The sequence below is a fragment of the Melospiza georgiana genome, chromosome Z, assembly GCF_028018845.1.
Source record: "Melospiza georgiana isolate bMelGeo1 chromosome Z, bMelGeo1.pri, whole genome shotgun sequence".
Classification (NCBI taxonomy): Eukaryota; Metazoa; Chordata; class Aves; order Passeriformes; family Passerellidae; genus Melospiza; species Melospiza georgiana.
Genome location: NC_080465.1, coordinates 31,279,278 through 31,295,634, shown reverse-complemented (window position 1 = coordinate 31,295,634; position 16,357 = coordinate 31,279,278). Strand labels below are relative to the sequence as shown.

At 35.9% G+C, this 16,357-nt stretch overlaps 1 protein-coding gene across 11 annotated transcripts in view; it reads left to right on the top strand.

The window, feature by feature from the left end:
* Window positions 1–14,967, top strand: part of CEP78 (centrosomal protein 78) — a 51,941-nt gene extending 36,974 nt beyond the window's left edge. For 9 of the 11 annotated variants that reach the window (XM_058044389.1, XM_058044392.1, XM_058044391.1 and 6 more), the window contains 9 exons: window positions 271–379; window positions 977–994; window positions 1,976–2,111; window positions 3,031–3,076; window positions 4,103–4,249; window positions 8,903–8,980; window positions 10,700–10,866; window positions 12,681–12,834; window positions 14,144–14,967. In XM_058044389.1, coding sequence (XP_057900372.1) covers window positions 271–379; window positions 977–994; window positions 1,976–2,111; window positions 3,031–3,076; window positions 4,103–4,249; window positions 8,903–8,980; window positions 10,700–10,866; window positions 12,681–12,834; window positions 14,144–14,671 — 1,383 coding nt within the window. In that variant the 3' untranslated portion in view covers window positions 14,672–14,967. The remainder of the gene's footprint in view (window positions 1–270; window positions 380–976; window positions 995–1,975; window positions 2,112–3,030; window positions 3,077–4,102; window positions 4,250–8,902; window positions 8,981–10,699; window positions 10,867–12,680; window positions 12,835–14,143) is intronic. The other 2 variants (XM_058044399.1, XM_058044400.1) reach the window with 2 other exon arrangements.
* Window positions 14,968–16,357: the final 1,390 nt, after the last annotated feature.

Sequence of the window (16,357 nt, the reverse complement as noted above, 5' to 3'; positions counted from 1 at the left end):
TATAGAAGGAGAATGTTTTCCACAGGAGAAAGGATAATACTGGATGGGATATTGTAGTGATGTTTTGGGAACACTTTCTGGTAATGTACACTATCATCTGCTTAAATTTGGACCTTGTGAGACTTCTGTTTTTTCTTGATTTTACAGCTTATAAAGTTTCCTGTAAGTACAGTGTTCTCTAGATCTGACAAACTAATTTTAAATAACACCTCTTCAGCTGTCAGTTGCTAAACAGATTTCTTTTTCTTTAAAAAATAAACCAAATTCTAGTTTAAGTGGCTGATGTCTCCGTCTTCCAAAGATGCTTTGAAAACTAAGCCAAAGAAAAGAACTATTGTCCTAGGAAGTGGTCGGAAAGGAAAAGCCACTATTCGGATTGGTAATTCTTTGTTTTTTCTGTCTATAGTACATTTTGTCTAGAAAATTTTATCTTAATGCTTAAGAGCTTAAATTAAAAAAAAATGTATGATGGCTCTAAGTATTAGTGTTTTACAGAACATTTTTCTCCAAATAGAAAAAAAATGTTTCTTCTTAATGATATAATGCATCTTGTATTATCGCTGATATCTGTAGGAAACTTACTCTTGTTTCTAGTGCTGCTAGAAACATGGCTGGAAAAATAGTAGGATATGCTGACTTTAAAATGTGTGGAAGCATTGCACATATTTATTCTGTATCTCCACAAGCTTTCACTTCTGCAAAGCTTGGCAGTAGTAAGTTGTCTAGTTCTCCCGCTGTTGTAATCTTTTTGTAGCAGGCTGTCCTCTGCCAGAACAAGCAAACATGCATTTTTTACCTGATGTACAAAGTGTTCTAAGACATTTTTTAACTTCATGTAAGCCTATTATAAATAGTATGTTTAAAATAACATAGGTATCTTGAATATTTATAATTAAGTACTGATACTCAACATTTTTCAGTAAGCTACTAAAAATTTCACTGTAATACATTTCACTGTCTCTTGTCTTCACTCTAGTTATCTGGAAGCAGAGAGGTAAGTGATCTGGGTGGTAGTGGGAGGAAAAAATGCCTGGCAAATGTGGTTGTGGAGGGTTTTGTGGTTTTTTGTCTTTTTTTCTGTTTTGGGGGTTATTTGTTGTGTGTGGGGGTTTTATGTGCTTTGGGATTGTTTTTTTTAAGAGAAAGATGAAGTCAAGGTGAAAACTATCCAGGTTATTATGTTCAGAATGAGTTGAGATTTTGAATCCTATTAACAAAGTGATGCATTTCTAAACCATTACAAAATCAGTTATTGTACTGATCTCAGAAAAACAATAATCTGGGTTCTCACTAGTTTAACTGTAGGAAATATAAGATGATTAATTTTCAAGACTTACCGGTTTCTGGCTTAGAGAGAATGTGAGGCTCCTCTTGCCCTGATAAAAAGTTTAATTACTCCTGGTAGATATTCTAATGATGATCCACATTAGGTTTCTTTTTCAGTCTACTTTGATGCTGTATGATTTAAACAGCAAAATACCAGACCAGTAAACCCTACTTTTTCTTATTATTGCTCTGAAAGGAAGAGATTGCTGGTGTCCTGTACAAGTCATCTGCATGAGTATCAGCTTTATTTTTAATTATTTTGCCCATAAATAAATTAATGTTCTTCACTCTAAAGCCACTAGAGGGCAATTTGAAACACACAGATGCCTTTAATGTCTGTGGTGGATGGTCTAAAACCCTCTAAGCTCTTCTGCTACAAAGCTTTGCCTCCTTTTTTGAAAACCAGCTTGTCTTTCATCAACCTAACAGCTGTTAAGTATACCATCTTATAATCTCAAGGTTTTGGATCAAGTTTTTGTTTTTTTTTTTTTTTTTTTTTTTAGCAAAATTAGACTGAATGGCAGATTTCCTACAGTCCTTATTTATATTTATCACATAGAAAATTTTATGAACAGTAAGCTGTGAATTCGCATGTGAATAATAAGGTATCATGAATTATCTTTTCTTCTGGTCTTGCTCTTCAATTCAGGATTATCATCCAAAAAATCTGTAAGTCCTGGGAAGAAAAATTCTACTGTGAGAGAGAGTTACTCACCAAAACCACTACCACCAGGCACAAAGGGCTTCCTTCCTTGGCGGACTGCAGAACGTGCAAAGAGATACAGGTGAGGTTTTCATAGTACAAGAGAAAATACTAAACTATAAAATTTGCATGATAAATACAGTAGAGAGCAATGTTAGCATTTTAAAATATGATTTGAAAGTTACACACAGAATGTTGTAACTGTTGTCAGAGTTTTTTCTGTTTATATAAATTTTGAGGATTTTACATAAATTCTTCTCTAGTAAGGATTTAAAATACACAAAAATACATGATAGCCACTCATATGCAGCAAAAAACCCCACCACAACCAAATCTACCTTCTCTGCTTGTTCTTTTGTTAATTATGATTTATCAAATGTATCATAGCTGAAGAGGCACGTTTAGCATTCTAAAGTTTTAATATAGTTGGTTTGAGATCCAGTCCACGGTGCTTAGGTATTTTCCTGCCTCTTTTTTCTGCTTCACCCCACTCAATACCAGCATAATTATTGTGATCATCTAAGAGCGGTAAATTAAAATAAAACTGAAAAAAACCTACACATGAAAGCTGTCTTTTGAAACAATTCTTGTTTGTTTTTGTTTTTTAAATCCATTCCCTAGATCTTGGCTGCTCAAAATGGAGACTATATAATTATTTAAACAAAAAAATTTCTTAATGCTATATTGCAACTGTGGTAATTAAGTTTGTTTTTCAAAATACTGAACACCAAATTCTCCTATTGACTTTAGTTCAAAATAATTAACTAAGCAAGATGCCTATTGAAGATATTAATATTAGCATCCAGTAGTGTTGCTCTAAATCATGATTAACTAGGGAGTACTAATCAAAATGAGAATGTAATGAGGGTTAAAGGGATATAGTGCAGTGTCTGATGCTGTTTATTTACTCTTTCTGCTTCACCTGTCCTAGAATTTTGTGTTCAGAGCATTATAAACTTTCCTCGAAAGTATGGTTTTGATTTTTTTTTTCTGAACTTCAGAGGCAGGGCAGCGGATTGTGCTGGGGAATTGCCATTGAAGATTCAGGTACTGTTTCTCTCACACACTGGTTTTATTTTAGTGGGTAGCTGCCTGAAAAAAAGAGGAAAATGTTCTCAACACATTGTCATTGTCTGAAAGCTAAGACTGGAACATACTTTTAAAGATTATCACTCATAGGTGTATTAAAAAAAGTAGTTTACATCAGCCTTTGGTTGAATCTTCTTTGATAATTAGTTTACTTCAATTTCTATCTCTGTATCTTTTGGGTTCTTAGTCTTAGGAGCTAGCTGAGTTGGAGTATAGGCACAGTCCCTCCATAGACAATAGGAATAACCAACAGCATTTTTCTCTGAATGCTTTCTGCACCATCTTTCCTGACTTGGATTTGGATTATATGCTTATTTTTGCACCTCTCTGTGAGCTGCTCTACCAGGAGAAGAAAAAACCCCATCTTTCTTCCTTCTCCGTCGTATCTCATTTCCATCACAGAAGGATCTGATGGCTGCAGAAGCCACCAGTTATCCTCTGCTCTGGTGTAGGCTTCCCATGGACTGCAGTCCTTTGGGAAAACATAGGTATTGTAGGATGCCTGTGGGCAGCAGCTCTTTTGACCCATCCCTCTGCTCTGACCCAGGTCTTCCCTGGCTGGAATGAGAGTATTGGCTCCACCATGGAACACCTCTTCCTGCTCCCTGCCTGATGTTCCCTCTACTTTTTCTCACTCTTTTTGTTCCCACCTCTTGTGCCTTTCTGGCATTTTATGCCTTGCAAAGGGTCAGCTGAGACTGGCTGTGTCCTGTGTGGGGCAGTCCTGGCTGTGCCTTTCAGGGGCCGACTGCTGCTAAATCTTCACCACAAATACTCAACATTGGCACGCATAGGATTGTTTTCTTTAATATTGTTTTATGCAAATTTATTTCATAGATGTATGGCTGGGCAATGTGTATACATTGTAAAGGACTCTGGGAAACAACTGTATTTAAATTAAGCTTTTGATATGATTTAATCTTGATATTTGCTAAACATTGTAATGCTATGAGTGGGCATGGTTTTCTTTTCTGGTGTAACTAGACAGCTGTACCTGTGAAAGTGACACTAGAACGTGCTTCTACATCTGAAACTGAAGACACAGAAGATTTAGAGGACGTTATCCAGCAGACTGGTTTGTTGAAATCATTAGATGATAAGACTGATGTAGCACAATATCAACAGTTACAGGTAAGAAGCATGTTCAGTGCCTTAGACTCCGTAAAGGCAGATTATATAAATTAAACTATGTTTTATTCAGAAAATTGTAATAAAACAAATAACCAGTTTTGGAGCAGGATTTCAGAATAACTTAATACAACTGCAGTATGTGTAATTTCTCTGTTCCAATCTTGCATCATAGTACACAGATCTTTTGATGTTATTGCCTGTAGTATTTTCTTTCAAGTATTTCCTTTATAAAAGTAATTTAGTGTTATTTCTAAGAGCTAAAATACAGAAATGACTGTTGTTTAAAAATAATTACAGAAATAGCTGAAAATGTTTGAATTTCATTTTATAATTGAACCTAGTAAACTTTTTTCATCTGCTTTTTATTATTCCTTCTATTTGTTTGATACTTAAAAAACTTACCTGGTAGTGAAACAGACTATTTGTGCAAATATCTTGATTGGGAATCTTATAAAAGAAAGGGTTGCAGAAAAGGTGTATATCAGTGGCTCTGTAATGCTGCTGAGGTAATCTAACACTATTGTAAGGTGACACCCTCAGGCAGAATAAATGAGTTAACTGTTTCTAAAGTTTTGAGATTTTAATTCCGTTCAGAGAAAGCAATGACTACTTCTGTAAATAAGATACACAGTCAGTCTGGATTTGCAGGTCGTTGTCAGAGCACCACGCTGGGTGAATATGCTGTTTGTATGTGTAAATATTGGACTGTATACCTGTCTTTGTGTATGAGGAGTGAAGTTAAGTTAACTTGCTGTAGGTTTATTAGTAGTGGGAATGTTTCGGCTGGGATAGAGTTGTGGAAAGCAAAAGGACTGTACAAATACTGCATTAATAACTACCAGCCTTTTCAGCTGATGTATACTTTTTCTTTAGACCTTCTTCTCCCTAGAACTCTTGTTCAAGGTTTTCACATGTTGCTGGAAATTAGTTTTATTAGTTTATAGGGTTTAGTTTATAGCAACTTTTGCTGTTAGTGTGCAATGTATTGACATTGTGCTGTGTGGTGGCTTCAACACTCTTACCAAGAGCACTTTGTCTGAAGTCATAGAATTCTATGTCATGCGTAAATTGCTCCAAAAACCTGTATGTAGGAACTACTGTGCTTGCAGAAAGCTTTTGATGTATTTATTCTTGCTTTTTGGAGAGGGAAGAATATTATATTCATAAGACACAGCAGAGGCATGCAGTGTTTGGTGCTGTGGGGAAGGGCTGTCTTACTGACCTCTAGGATGTCATATTGACCATACCACAGCTAACACATCAGTGTTAGCTGTAGTACTACATGTAGGGCAGCTATAAGGAAGAGACAATTTATGATTAATTTCAACTTCCTTGGAGAGAAACCCACAAATTTTGGCAACCTACCCAAGTTTTGATTTTTGTGTGCTTGTAAAGGTCCAGATTTTCATGACTTTCTGAATTTGAAAACCAAAATACTTTTTTAGGCCATGGTTGCTTATCAGATAGCACCAGTTAAGCAATCTGCACTTGATTCTGTGCCTCACCCGTTGTTTTTGTTACATTCACAAAAAGCAGGTTTCGCATTACAGCAGAATCAAACTATCAAATTTGCCTCGCTGAATTGTCTCTTTTCCCTCTGTCTCTTAGCCTTTTCATTTCTGGGTTCAATCTTTTCCTCTTGTGCCTTTTTTAACATTTGTCTGATCATGAGACTGTCATTAAACCGCTGTTACTATGCAGTGGCTTGTGTGGGGACATGCCTTGAGGAACTGATCCAACTGAAAAGGGTAGTCCAGTGTATTTGGTGGTAGCAGACTTTCAGTTCAGGGGACTACCAGTTGTGTTAGAGCAACAATGGGAATGCAGAGTAGGAATAAACAGTAAGGGGTGGGAGTTCCTTAAACTGCTGCTTTGTCAACAAAAAGCTCTCCAGGCATCTCTTGATGTGACTGAAGGACCAGACTTTCACTTAAGTATGCAAGTTTTGGAGAACTTCTCTACATCCTTCTGCAGAAAAAGGGGCTTTAGGCATACTACTTAATATAACTAGTAGTAGTACTTAGTTGTGTTTTCATTAAAAAAAGAAAAAAGCCTTGGCTAGTGAAAGCCTAGTATCTGCTTAAATGAAAAATGAGAATTGATGATTGATAAATACTCTCTCCTTCCACTAGAGGGAATCAGATGTCACAGTTGGTTTTGATGAAGTATGTAGTTAACTCCCATACTTCTAAATTTTAACTAGGGATTTAAATGGTGAACTTTACCCTTAATTAGTTATCAGGGCAACTCTTTCTACATCTCACTACTTTGTGAATTGCAAAGAAGTAGAGATTACACTGTGACTGGTTTTTTTTTTTTTTTAAGTATGATGCAGTCAAATAAAAGAACATGGGTGATCAGTTACTAAATTTTTTTTAAATATAATTTTTTAAACTTCAGTTTTATACCTGTGTCTAGTGTTGAACAGACATACTGCTTATGGTAATTCTAAGGACTACCTGTATTTTTGATATTCAGTTTCATCTTAAAGTCTATCAGTGTTATCCTTCTGGGCTGTAATACTTGAAAGCTTAGTCTTGTAGCTTGGATGTACATTTACCTCTCTGATATCAATTTTAATATTTTTTTTTCTTCACAGAGACTAGGGGGTTGTGTAAACTAGTGAATTTCTTGAAAGCAAATCAAAGATTAAAATGTACATATAGTTGTAACATAATGGTGACAGATCAGTTTCCTTAAATGCTGGCATTGCTACTGCTTATGAGGAGATGCAATTGCAGTGTTCAGTTTTGTTATGAACTCAGTCTATAACCATGAAATACTATGTACATATAGAGTGTGATAAATCAAGTTTAAACATCACTGCAAAACATCTACATTTCTGTTTAAAAAATTGCAATAATTTGATTACTGCCTAAGCCATTGACCTTTAGTATTACAAACCAACAATTTCAAGAAAAAGGTCAGCGCTTTCATCTTTAAAATTATCTAAAATCCATCCACAACAAAAATACTAGAGAGCTATGGTTTCTAAAGTAGAGTTCTAGCCTACATCATAGAAACTTCAAAATATGAATGATTATACATGTGCACATGCACTATAAAAGGAAAGGTAAGAATTCTTCAGTCTGTGATAGCTAATACTGGTCTTCAAAGCTAGGCTGTGGGACTGCCAAGTTGTCAGTGCAGAACATTACGGTTTCTACTTTCTGTGTTGTGCTTCTGTGTATGTAGAGGTTTTGTAGCTCCCATTATTTCCACATCTTCAAAGATAGATGGCAGTAAGATTATGATATTTGTGGATGGTTCTCCTTAGATATTTGTCCCCCACCCTGCGCCTGCAGGTTAGACATAGTGCTAAATCTGCTTTGATGCTCAAATAGGAGTATGATGAAAATATGACTAGCTTTCTACTTGCAGCGTTTGCTTGGTTGATACTAGTCTAGGGATTTTAGGAGTGGGCTTCACTGGAATAGTGACAGACCCGTAGTCATCACTTGAAGTGGTTGTAGAACCTGCATCTTGGAACCAGTTGCAGAAGTACCTTGCAACTTATAACACCTTTGCATTTGTAGAAGATTTTTTTTTACTGTGCATTCTGTTGCACACTAATTTTCCCAGTTGGTTACTTATATGAAGTGCAGTAGTATGCATTGGAAAAGCTATTACTAGTAAACAAACTATTTCAGTACTACTTGAATCTTTGATTCTCCTTAGAACTGGTTGATATAGTGCGTACAAAATGCAGTGTCCTTTTACATATATGTGCTTGTACACAAAGTGAAAGGGAGAAGTTTTGGATACTGTTAATTTGTATAGTCTAATCTCTGAAAAATAGAATAGTATGATAATTCGAACAGTTTTCACCTTTTAAATCAGAAGATTTTTAAGGTGTACAAGAACAAAAATTCTTGCTTGTTTTCCTAGTTCAAATGCTGTAGTTAAAGACAATAATGCTCAGCTGGGATGCAAGAAAATGTGGTATTGCAAATCTTGACTACTCTTACTGAAATTGAGATTTTAATTAAAATACAAGTTTAGGCATCTTATGAATAAGACTAGAATATATTTTATTAGGTGTTTTGGATTTGTTTTTATTCTTGTTAACTCAACACTAACCTTAGAATTGTGAAAAGCTTTTTATTGAAGAGCTAATGAAACCAATTAGAGTACAGTTCTTACTTTTCAGAATTTTGTATTCTGACTACTTAGAGTACAGTTCTTCAGAATTTTGTATTCTTACAATTATAAGAAGGGATAAAGGAAGGAATAAAATCCTGGCTAAAGAGTATAGTTGGAAATTCTAGATATGGCTGCTAAGGATTTCTTGTTAGAGCCCAATTTGAGCTTTATGATGTAGATATATTTAGTTAAAGATGATGCTTTAAAAAATGAAGGGTAAGTAGAGAAGAACATATGTTCTTGATGGTTATGTCATAGGCCAAAAAGACTTGGACTGTAATTTCATGTCATCTGTTGCAGTCTTACAAATCTGTTAAGTGAATAACACTTACTTCTACTTCTCTGTCTTAATATTTTGCATCCTAGATGGTCTACTGGTAGGCCTCTGTCTTGTATTTTTGAAGAAGGTATGTTTGGAATACCATTTGCTAGCTGTTAAGCTTTTTCTTATTGCATGTTAATCTGACATTTTGAGATAAATTTCATTATAGTTTATCTGTGTTTTGGTAGTTGGAGCTGGAAGAATGCATGGAAAAACTAAAGGAAGAACAGAAAGCTAGAGTAAAGGCTGAGGAACGATTACTAGAGGTAAAGATACTTAACTATTGACGATATTTACTTTTAAAGGAGGCACTGCTCAGAGAATGCACTTGCTTAGGGGTAATTATCAATGACTGCTAATGTGGTAACTTCCAGATTTTCAGTTCAAAGTCACGTGGACCGTTTACTGTTCTTAAGGGCAGTGATGAAATCTGTGTTTAGTAATGTTTGTTCTACTGATTCTGTTCCAGAGCCTTGAACTCCAGCTCAAGCTACTCTTTCAATGTGTTTTATTCATTTTCTGAAACACTTATGATCTGGGACATCCTGATACTTGCTTTTCTCAAGAAAGTGATTAAATCTATTTGCAGTATGTACACATAGATAGTTCTTTGTCTCCCAACTCACTAACCATGATTTGTGCTGAAAGCTGTGTGTCGCAACTGTTGTTCAGTTTGGTTTATTCTGTACCTTTGGTTTTTAAGTTTTATTTCTGCAGGCATTAACCATATTGGATGGTTTTCTGCATGTCACTTGTTTGTGAAGTGCAGTTCAGCTTTGACAAAACTGAACAACTTATCACAGTTGAATTGTGAGGTCTGTTTCCCCTCTGCTGTTGCTGACCTAAAAATACTCTTCTGCGTGAATTATGAATAAATTCTGAATAAACAGAATTTCTTGTAATGTAGTTGAGTGTAAGGTAGTGTAAGCAAAGGGATTTGGTCCTTACATGTGATTTGGGGGAAGTGAAAGCGGTGATATCCTTTGAAATATTAGCAACAGGTGATACCCCGCAGCAGATACCCACAAAGAACTCCCCACTTCTGAAAGACAGATTGTAGCCCTCTTGTGTGACTATCCCCATCTTCCTGTAATATGATGTGCACCATTGGGCTCTGCTACCTGTCTGTTGTTTAGATCCATAAATGCTTTTTAGGCTGAACACCCCCTACAAGAAATCTTCCTCTATCAAGGGTAGGCTGGTTGGATTTAGCACCTTGAACCAGGAGATGGACTAAAATGAGTAGCATTAATCTCTAAAAGTGTTTATTTTGTTGCTTATTTATCACCTACAGTGCACTACACAATCTGTAATTTTTTCATCCTCTCATAAAAAATACAAGACAGCCTGTGTTAGTACTTGATTGCATAGCTGTAATCTTCAATGAGTGAGTTAATGCTTCCCTCGAACACAAAACCATGTATATCCTGTACTGATCATGCAGTTTTCAGTTTCATCATCAATTTGATTACTGGTCGTTGTAGAGAAAGATTGAATAATCTTAAACTTTCAGTTTTGGGATGCACAGTGCAGGGGAGACTTATCAGTAGTATGCATAATACCCCCAATATAGACGGGTGAATATAAGGCGGGCATTTGTCTTCATTAAAGTTTTTAATGGTAAAATAAATTCTTTGGTGTTAACATGTCATATAATACATGCAAAGTAAAACAATATGTAAGCTAAATTTTTCCGCTTGTACTTGATCTGTAACATTCTGTGCATATTGAAGACAGTGCTAAGCCAGTGGCTTTGAGTGCCTGCAGGAATATCTATGGAAGCATAGAACTGCATCTGTGGATAAGCAGACCTTCACAGAGCTCATGCAACAGTGCCCTGAAAGTGTGTGGTACAGCAAACTCTGCATCTTGTTACATCAGTTATGATGCTGCTGTTTAGGCACACAGGTGAGGTTTGATATTTTGGGGTCTTTTAAACTGAAAATGAAAGAAATTTCTTTTTTTTTTTTTTTTTCCCTGCATAGCTGGAAATTGAAAATGCAAGATTAAGGAGTCTAAATATCTCCCTATCCGAGGTTCTTCATGCACAGTCAGTAACCAACATGATTTTGGAAGATGAAGGTGTTCTAGGCAGCATTGAGAACTCTTTCCAAAAGTTTCATGCTTTTTTAGACCTCCTTAAAGATGCTGGGTAGGTTGTCACTTTTAGTCTTGCTGTTTTTCCTGAGATCTTTTCAAAATTATCCTCACCATGAAGTATGCTGCCTGCTACCCTGCCAGATTTCTAGGTGTGTAGTCTGAGAGAGCAAAGGAAAATAAATTAGCCGTTTTTAAAATAAATGACCAATGTTTAAATAAATTACCTATTGTTTAGTCTTTTCCTAGTGGCAAAGGCATGATCTAAGTACTGTTCAGCTAAGTTCATGCATCTGTCTTTAGGAAAGGCTTTCAAGAAGCCTATTCCAAAAGAGTAAAAAGCTTCTATTAAAGCCTGTTTCCAGGTCTTTAGTGAATCTAAAGACTAATCTTTGGCTCTTAACATTCCCACCATATGAAAGGCTCAAAATGCAGTTGAACTGCCTTCAGAGAGTGTCCTGTTACCTTGTGCTCTCCATTCACAAATTGAAGTATGGAAATCTACATGGGATTTGTATTTTCACCCTTTGTATTTTAAGTCTGTATTTATTGTTACTACTAGTAGTAATAGTAGTAGTACTACTACTACTACAACAACAACAGAAAATTGACTGAAGTTTGTATTACCACTGTATTTGCAATTTGTCAGAGGATGGTTCATCCTTTCCATTTTTCAAAGAATTTCAGCTTGAACCCAGCTTGTAAAGTTTGTATGACCAAGCATGGCAGTCTCATCCACAAGAATGGAATTATATGAATATGCGTTGTAGTCTACTTTGTGGATTCAGAGAAGATCACAGAAGACTTTATTTGCCCTCCCTATCTCCCACTTGCAAATTGTAGTGATATAACTAGGTGACAATGGCCTCAAGTTACGCCAGGTGAGGTTTAGAAGGGACATAGAAAAAATTTCTTCCCTGAGAGTGTCGTCAGACATTGGAATAGGCTGCTCAAGGATGTGGTGAAATGGCCACCCCTTCAAGTGTCCAGAAAACATCTTGATGTGGTGCTTAGGGGACATGGTTTAGTGATGAACCTAGCAGTGTTAGATTAATGGCAGGACTTGATAATATTAAGAGGTCTTTTTCAACCTTAATGATTCAATGATTCTGACTTACTGTAAAGTTCACCCTAAGGCTGTGTTTTAATTTTTGTGACAATCGGTTTGTAGAGTTGCCATTACTACAGGAGTTTTAGATTTCTCAGGAAGGGAAAAATGCAATTTCACTGCATGAAAAAAGTTTCTTTATATCAGCCCTATGTCTATTCATAGTAAATAAGGAGCTTCACTGAGCATTACAGGATCCCCAGTCATGAAGAATGTTCTTCTCAGTAAGCTTCTTTTTATCATATGCTATGCTATCAGTTAATAGCATAGCATAGACTGCAGCTTTTTACTGAGAATGAAAACCCACATGTGATTGGTTTGGCGAACTTACAAGCTGGCAGGTGACCCAATATCATTGTATTTGTGAAGCTTGTCATTGACATGTTAAGAGATTATGCAATTTGGAGATGTGCATCAATTTCTGCTTGAATGGACAGAGTTTTAATCTTTGTTCTGCCTGACATGGAATCTCATTGCCAGTATGCTGCTCTGAGTTCAGTGCTAACTAGAGAACTTCATTCTCAGCCTTGTAACACTTGTTTTGATTCTGCAGGCTAATTTGTGCAAAGACAAGAAAATACCTTCAGCTGCTTGTTTTTTCTAAGTTAAGATACTCTGAGCTTCACTTAAAGTAATAGAAAACTATGTTCAAAGCTTTAACAGATTCTGCTTCTGGTTTTGAATGTTTAGTCTTTCAAAAAGTAAGAATAGTTTCAAAAAGTAAGAATAGTGTGATTTTATATTAAACATTTACCTTACAGGCTTGGACAGCTTGCTGTATTAGCAGGGATAGACCAATCAGATTTTGGTATTTTGGGGCATCCACAAATGAATGCTACTCTCAGTAAGCCTGTGAACGTGGTAAAGGAGAAGTCTTTTGAAGAAGAAAGACAGGAACATACCGAGAATAACAAAGTAAGTCTTTATAAGGAATGCTAGAGGCAATTCTACTTTATACTCTTTAATGTACTTTTTAGCTGTTAATCCCCCTGATTCATGAAGTTATTACTGCAACCCTTTGCTGTAGCTGCATTTATACAGATCATAATAATTCAGTGATTAATGTAAGCTTTTAAAGTGTTTACCACTTGGAGCACGAACTGCAGTACTTTGCAACATATTAAACTTTGGTGGTAATTCTGTTGTTTCCTTGTCTGAAATAGGAAGTTCCAGTAGTGGAATGCATCCATTCAAATTGGAAAATATCATGATAAGGTTTCTTAGAAACATTTAGTAATGAAGTATAGTGTTTTGAAGAACCCTGGTCTTATAGGAGAGGCTATACAATGTACCTACTGAAAATCATAAATTTTCTTGTAAATAATTATAGTGTATATGTCCGGTCCCGATAGATTTCTCTGTGGCCATGACATGAGCTTCAGGCAACTACAAATTTGTAATATTGTAATATCAAATTTGTAATATTTGTAAATATTGCATAAAGTTTGACCTTCTACTCTGTGAATTAATAGTAAACCTTGAGGATTTTTCAAAGGAGATATTAAAATTCCTGTAACAAAAAAAAAAAAAACCCAGGCTTTTTTAAAGGCTGTTAAAAATTTAGATACTGGAGGCCTGTAGCTATGTCCAAGTTGAATAAAACTGTTGTACCAAGAATCACTCTGCATTCCAGTGTGTTTCTTACATCCAAAGTCTTCCACTCTGTTTTAATTTCCTCAAGAACACACGAGATCCTTAAATGTAATGTTAAAAATCTGGGGGTTGTTTTAACAGTGTGGAGGGAATTTCCAGTTTTGCGGTTTGAAGACTCTTGTTCTTGCCTCCCAATACTGGTGATTAGTTTGGGTTCTTGTAACAGCTAGGTGTTGTGGTATAGAATGTTGAGACTACACTTCTGTGAATTGCTAGTAAACATAAAGAATTGCAGGTGTTTTGGGATGATAGATGTGATTAAGTTTTGGCTGCTTTTGTGTAAATGATGCATCTCTGGTAAAGATTTGAAGCTAGATATGAAACTGTAATGTGCCAATTTCTGTGTCATTATCACCCTAGTAATCTTCAGAAATCTGTTTTAAAAGGTGATAGAGATTGTTCAATTGCTATTACTCTGTCTCTTACCTGTATTAGGTAAAGACTCTATTTTGCTCTGCAGACTCCAGTATATGTGGCAGTTGCAAAACTGGCCTTTTTTTTTTTTTTTTTTTTTTTTTTCTTGTCCCTCTCCTCTAGTTGCCTGTCTTTTCATTGGAATCTTTTGTTTCAGAACAGAGGTGGAGACATCCAACTTCCTCTTCCTGGTACATTTCAATCCCAGATGGTTGTGAATAATGCCTTTTCATCACTTAAAGAAAAGAGAGAACTTCAGGCTGCTGGACAGCAGTACCAGCCAGGTTTGTGGAGGGAAAATGAAGCTCAAACAATTAACCAAAATAAAGAGAATAAGCCTCGAAGTAGTACTCCAGTATTATCTGAGAGAAGAGTCAAACAAAATGAACAAGCAAAAGGAAATCACTCGGCAAGGCAGTTGGCTACCAGTCTGCATTCATTTGCTGATTCCAGTGTACAAATTAGAAGTGATGATAGCAGAATATCCAATGGTATTCCTGGTGAAAAAAGCAAAAATTATTCCTCTAAGAAACACATTCCTCTAGCAAATGAAACAGCAGCTCCAAGTAATGGAGTGAGAGGAGACAAAAGTAGACTGCAGATAGTAAATGTTAGCTCTGGAACTGATACTGTAGGATCTGTCTCTGAAATACAGGAAAGTATATCAAGTGTTAACAGCATTTGAAGTGGTTCTAAAATGTTTGAACTGTTCTTTGCACTTGCAAGATTATGTTTTGAATGTCTCAGTATAATTAGTGAATTTTTTGTAAAGTTTTGTAGACTTGGACTTTTTAAAGCATTGCATACTGCTCAGTATTCCTGTTTCATGCTTACATTCTTTGTCACTAGATTTTTAGTTTTGAAAACATGTGATGCAGCTAAAATGATACCCATGAGTTTGTACTACGCATGAGGGACTCGACATACAGATTTCATTATCACAGATTTTTGAGATAATAAAGTTAATTTGAGTACAGTTTTTTCCTAGTGTTTATTTTCAGTGTATTTCAGTGGGAGTGCAGAAATGTTTTTGGGGCAAACATCAATTCCTGCATAACAGTGTGTGAGTATGACATTCCGAAAATTAGCGGAAGTTTCAGAGTCAAAAATGAGCCCAGAAACATTGCTATAGGAAACCTTTAAATAGAGCCATCATTAGTGCTATGACTGCAGATCATAGAATAGCACATGCTGGAAGGGGCCTCTGGAGGATGTGTAGTCTAACACAGATTGCTCTCAGGACCTAGAGAAATGTGAGAATGTAAAACTAAGAGAATTATCACTGTTTTAAAACTCTAGGATTTAGTCCCGGCATCTTGTTCTTGTCCTTGTGCACAGGCAGCTGGTTTGCTGCTTCTGAACTAGAATATACTTATGACATACAGGAACTAGACAGGATGCTTTAGCGTGAACTGGGAGAAAAAGCAGCTCGTAACTATTTTTTACTCAGTCATCTGCTATGTGATTTCTGGAACACACAGGCTCTGTAGAAGTTACTGACTCCAGTTGCGTGACAAATATGAAAAAACCCATGAATCCTCAAATTCCATCCTACAGAGCAAATAGCACAAGATTACCTTAGCTATTGCAGTATTGCACAAGTAATTGCACAATGAAAGTATGTTCTTTGTACAGACTTTGTCATTTCGGAATATTAGAAGGTAATATATTAATCTGTTATTTTTCACATATTTTTCCAAATGCATATGCATACAGTTTCACAGTAGGTTCATACATATTCATTCCGCGTGACATTTATCGCCAGTTCTTCTTTATCAAAGGAATTCTTAGGTCGGGGGCAAACTGGCCTCGTGGTCATTTCTGTTTTTCTTTCTCTGTCGTCTTGCTGTCTCTGGCATCCAACTCTTCCTTCAGCTTTGGCCTCACAGACTTTTCACCTCTCCTAGACACTTCACCTAATTCAGAATGGATCTCTACTCTGTCTCATACTTGCTTTTCAATATTTGCATTTAGAGTGTGAATTACATCAAAAAATCATCTTTTAAAGCAAAATTGACCAGGCAGTTTGCAATTTAGATGGGCATAGTTTTTTTCAGTGGATTAACCTTTTTTTTTTTAACTTAATGTTTTTTTTTCCTGTCAAATCAGAAACATGAAGGATTGTTCATGTTACTGCTGCTATGGTATTGCGTTCTCACAGTAAGAATCTGTACTGCATACTTTATATATAGTTGGATCTGAAATTGGCAGAGACAGTGGATTGAAGCTGCCTGGGGAGAAGTATTTTTTTTGAGGTTGTCATGAATACATCAGAACTTCCACGGTTTTTTCTAACAATTTAAAAAGTCATTTACAAAAAGTATTTTACACATATAAACATATGTATTCTATATATATTTAACAATAAAAT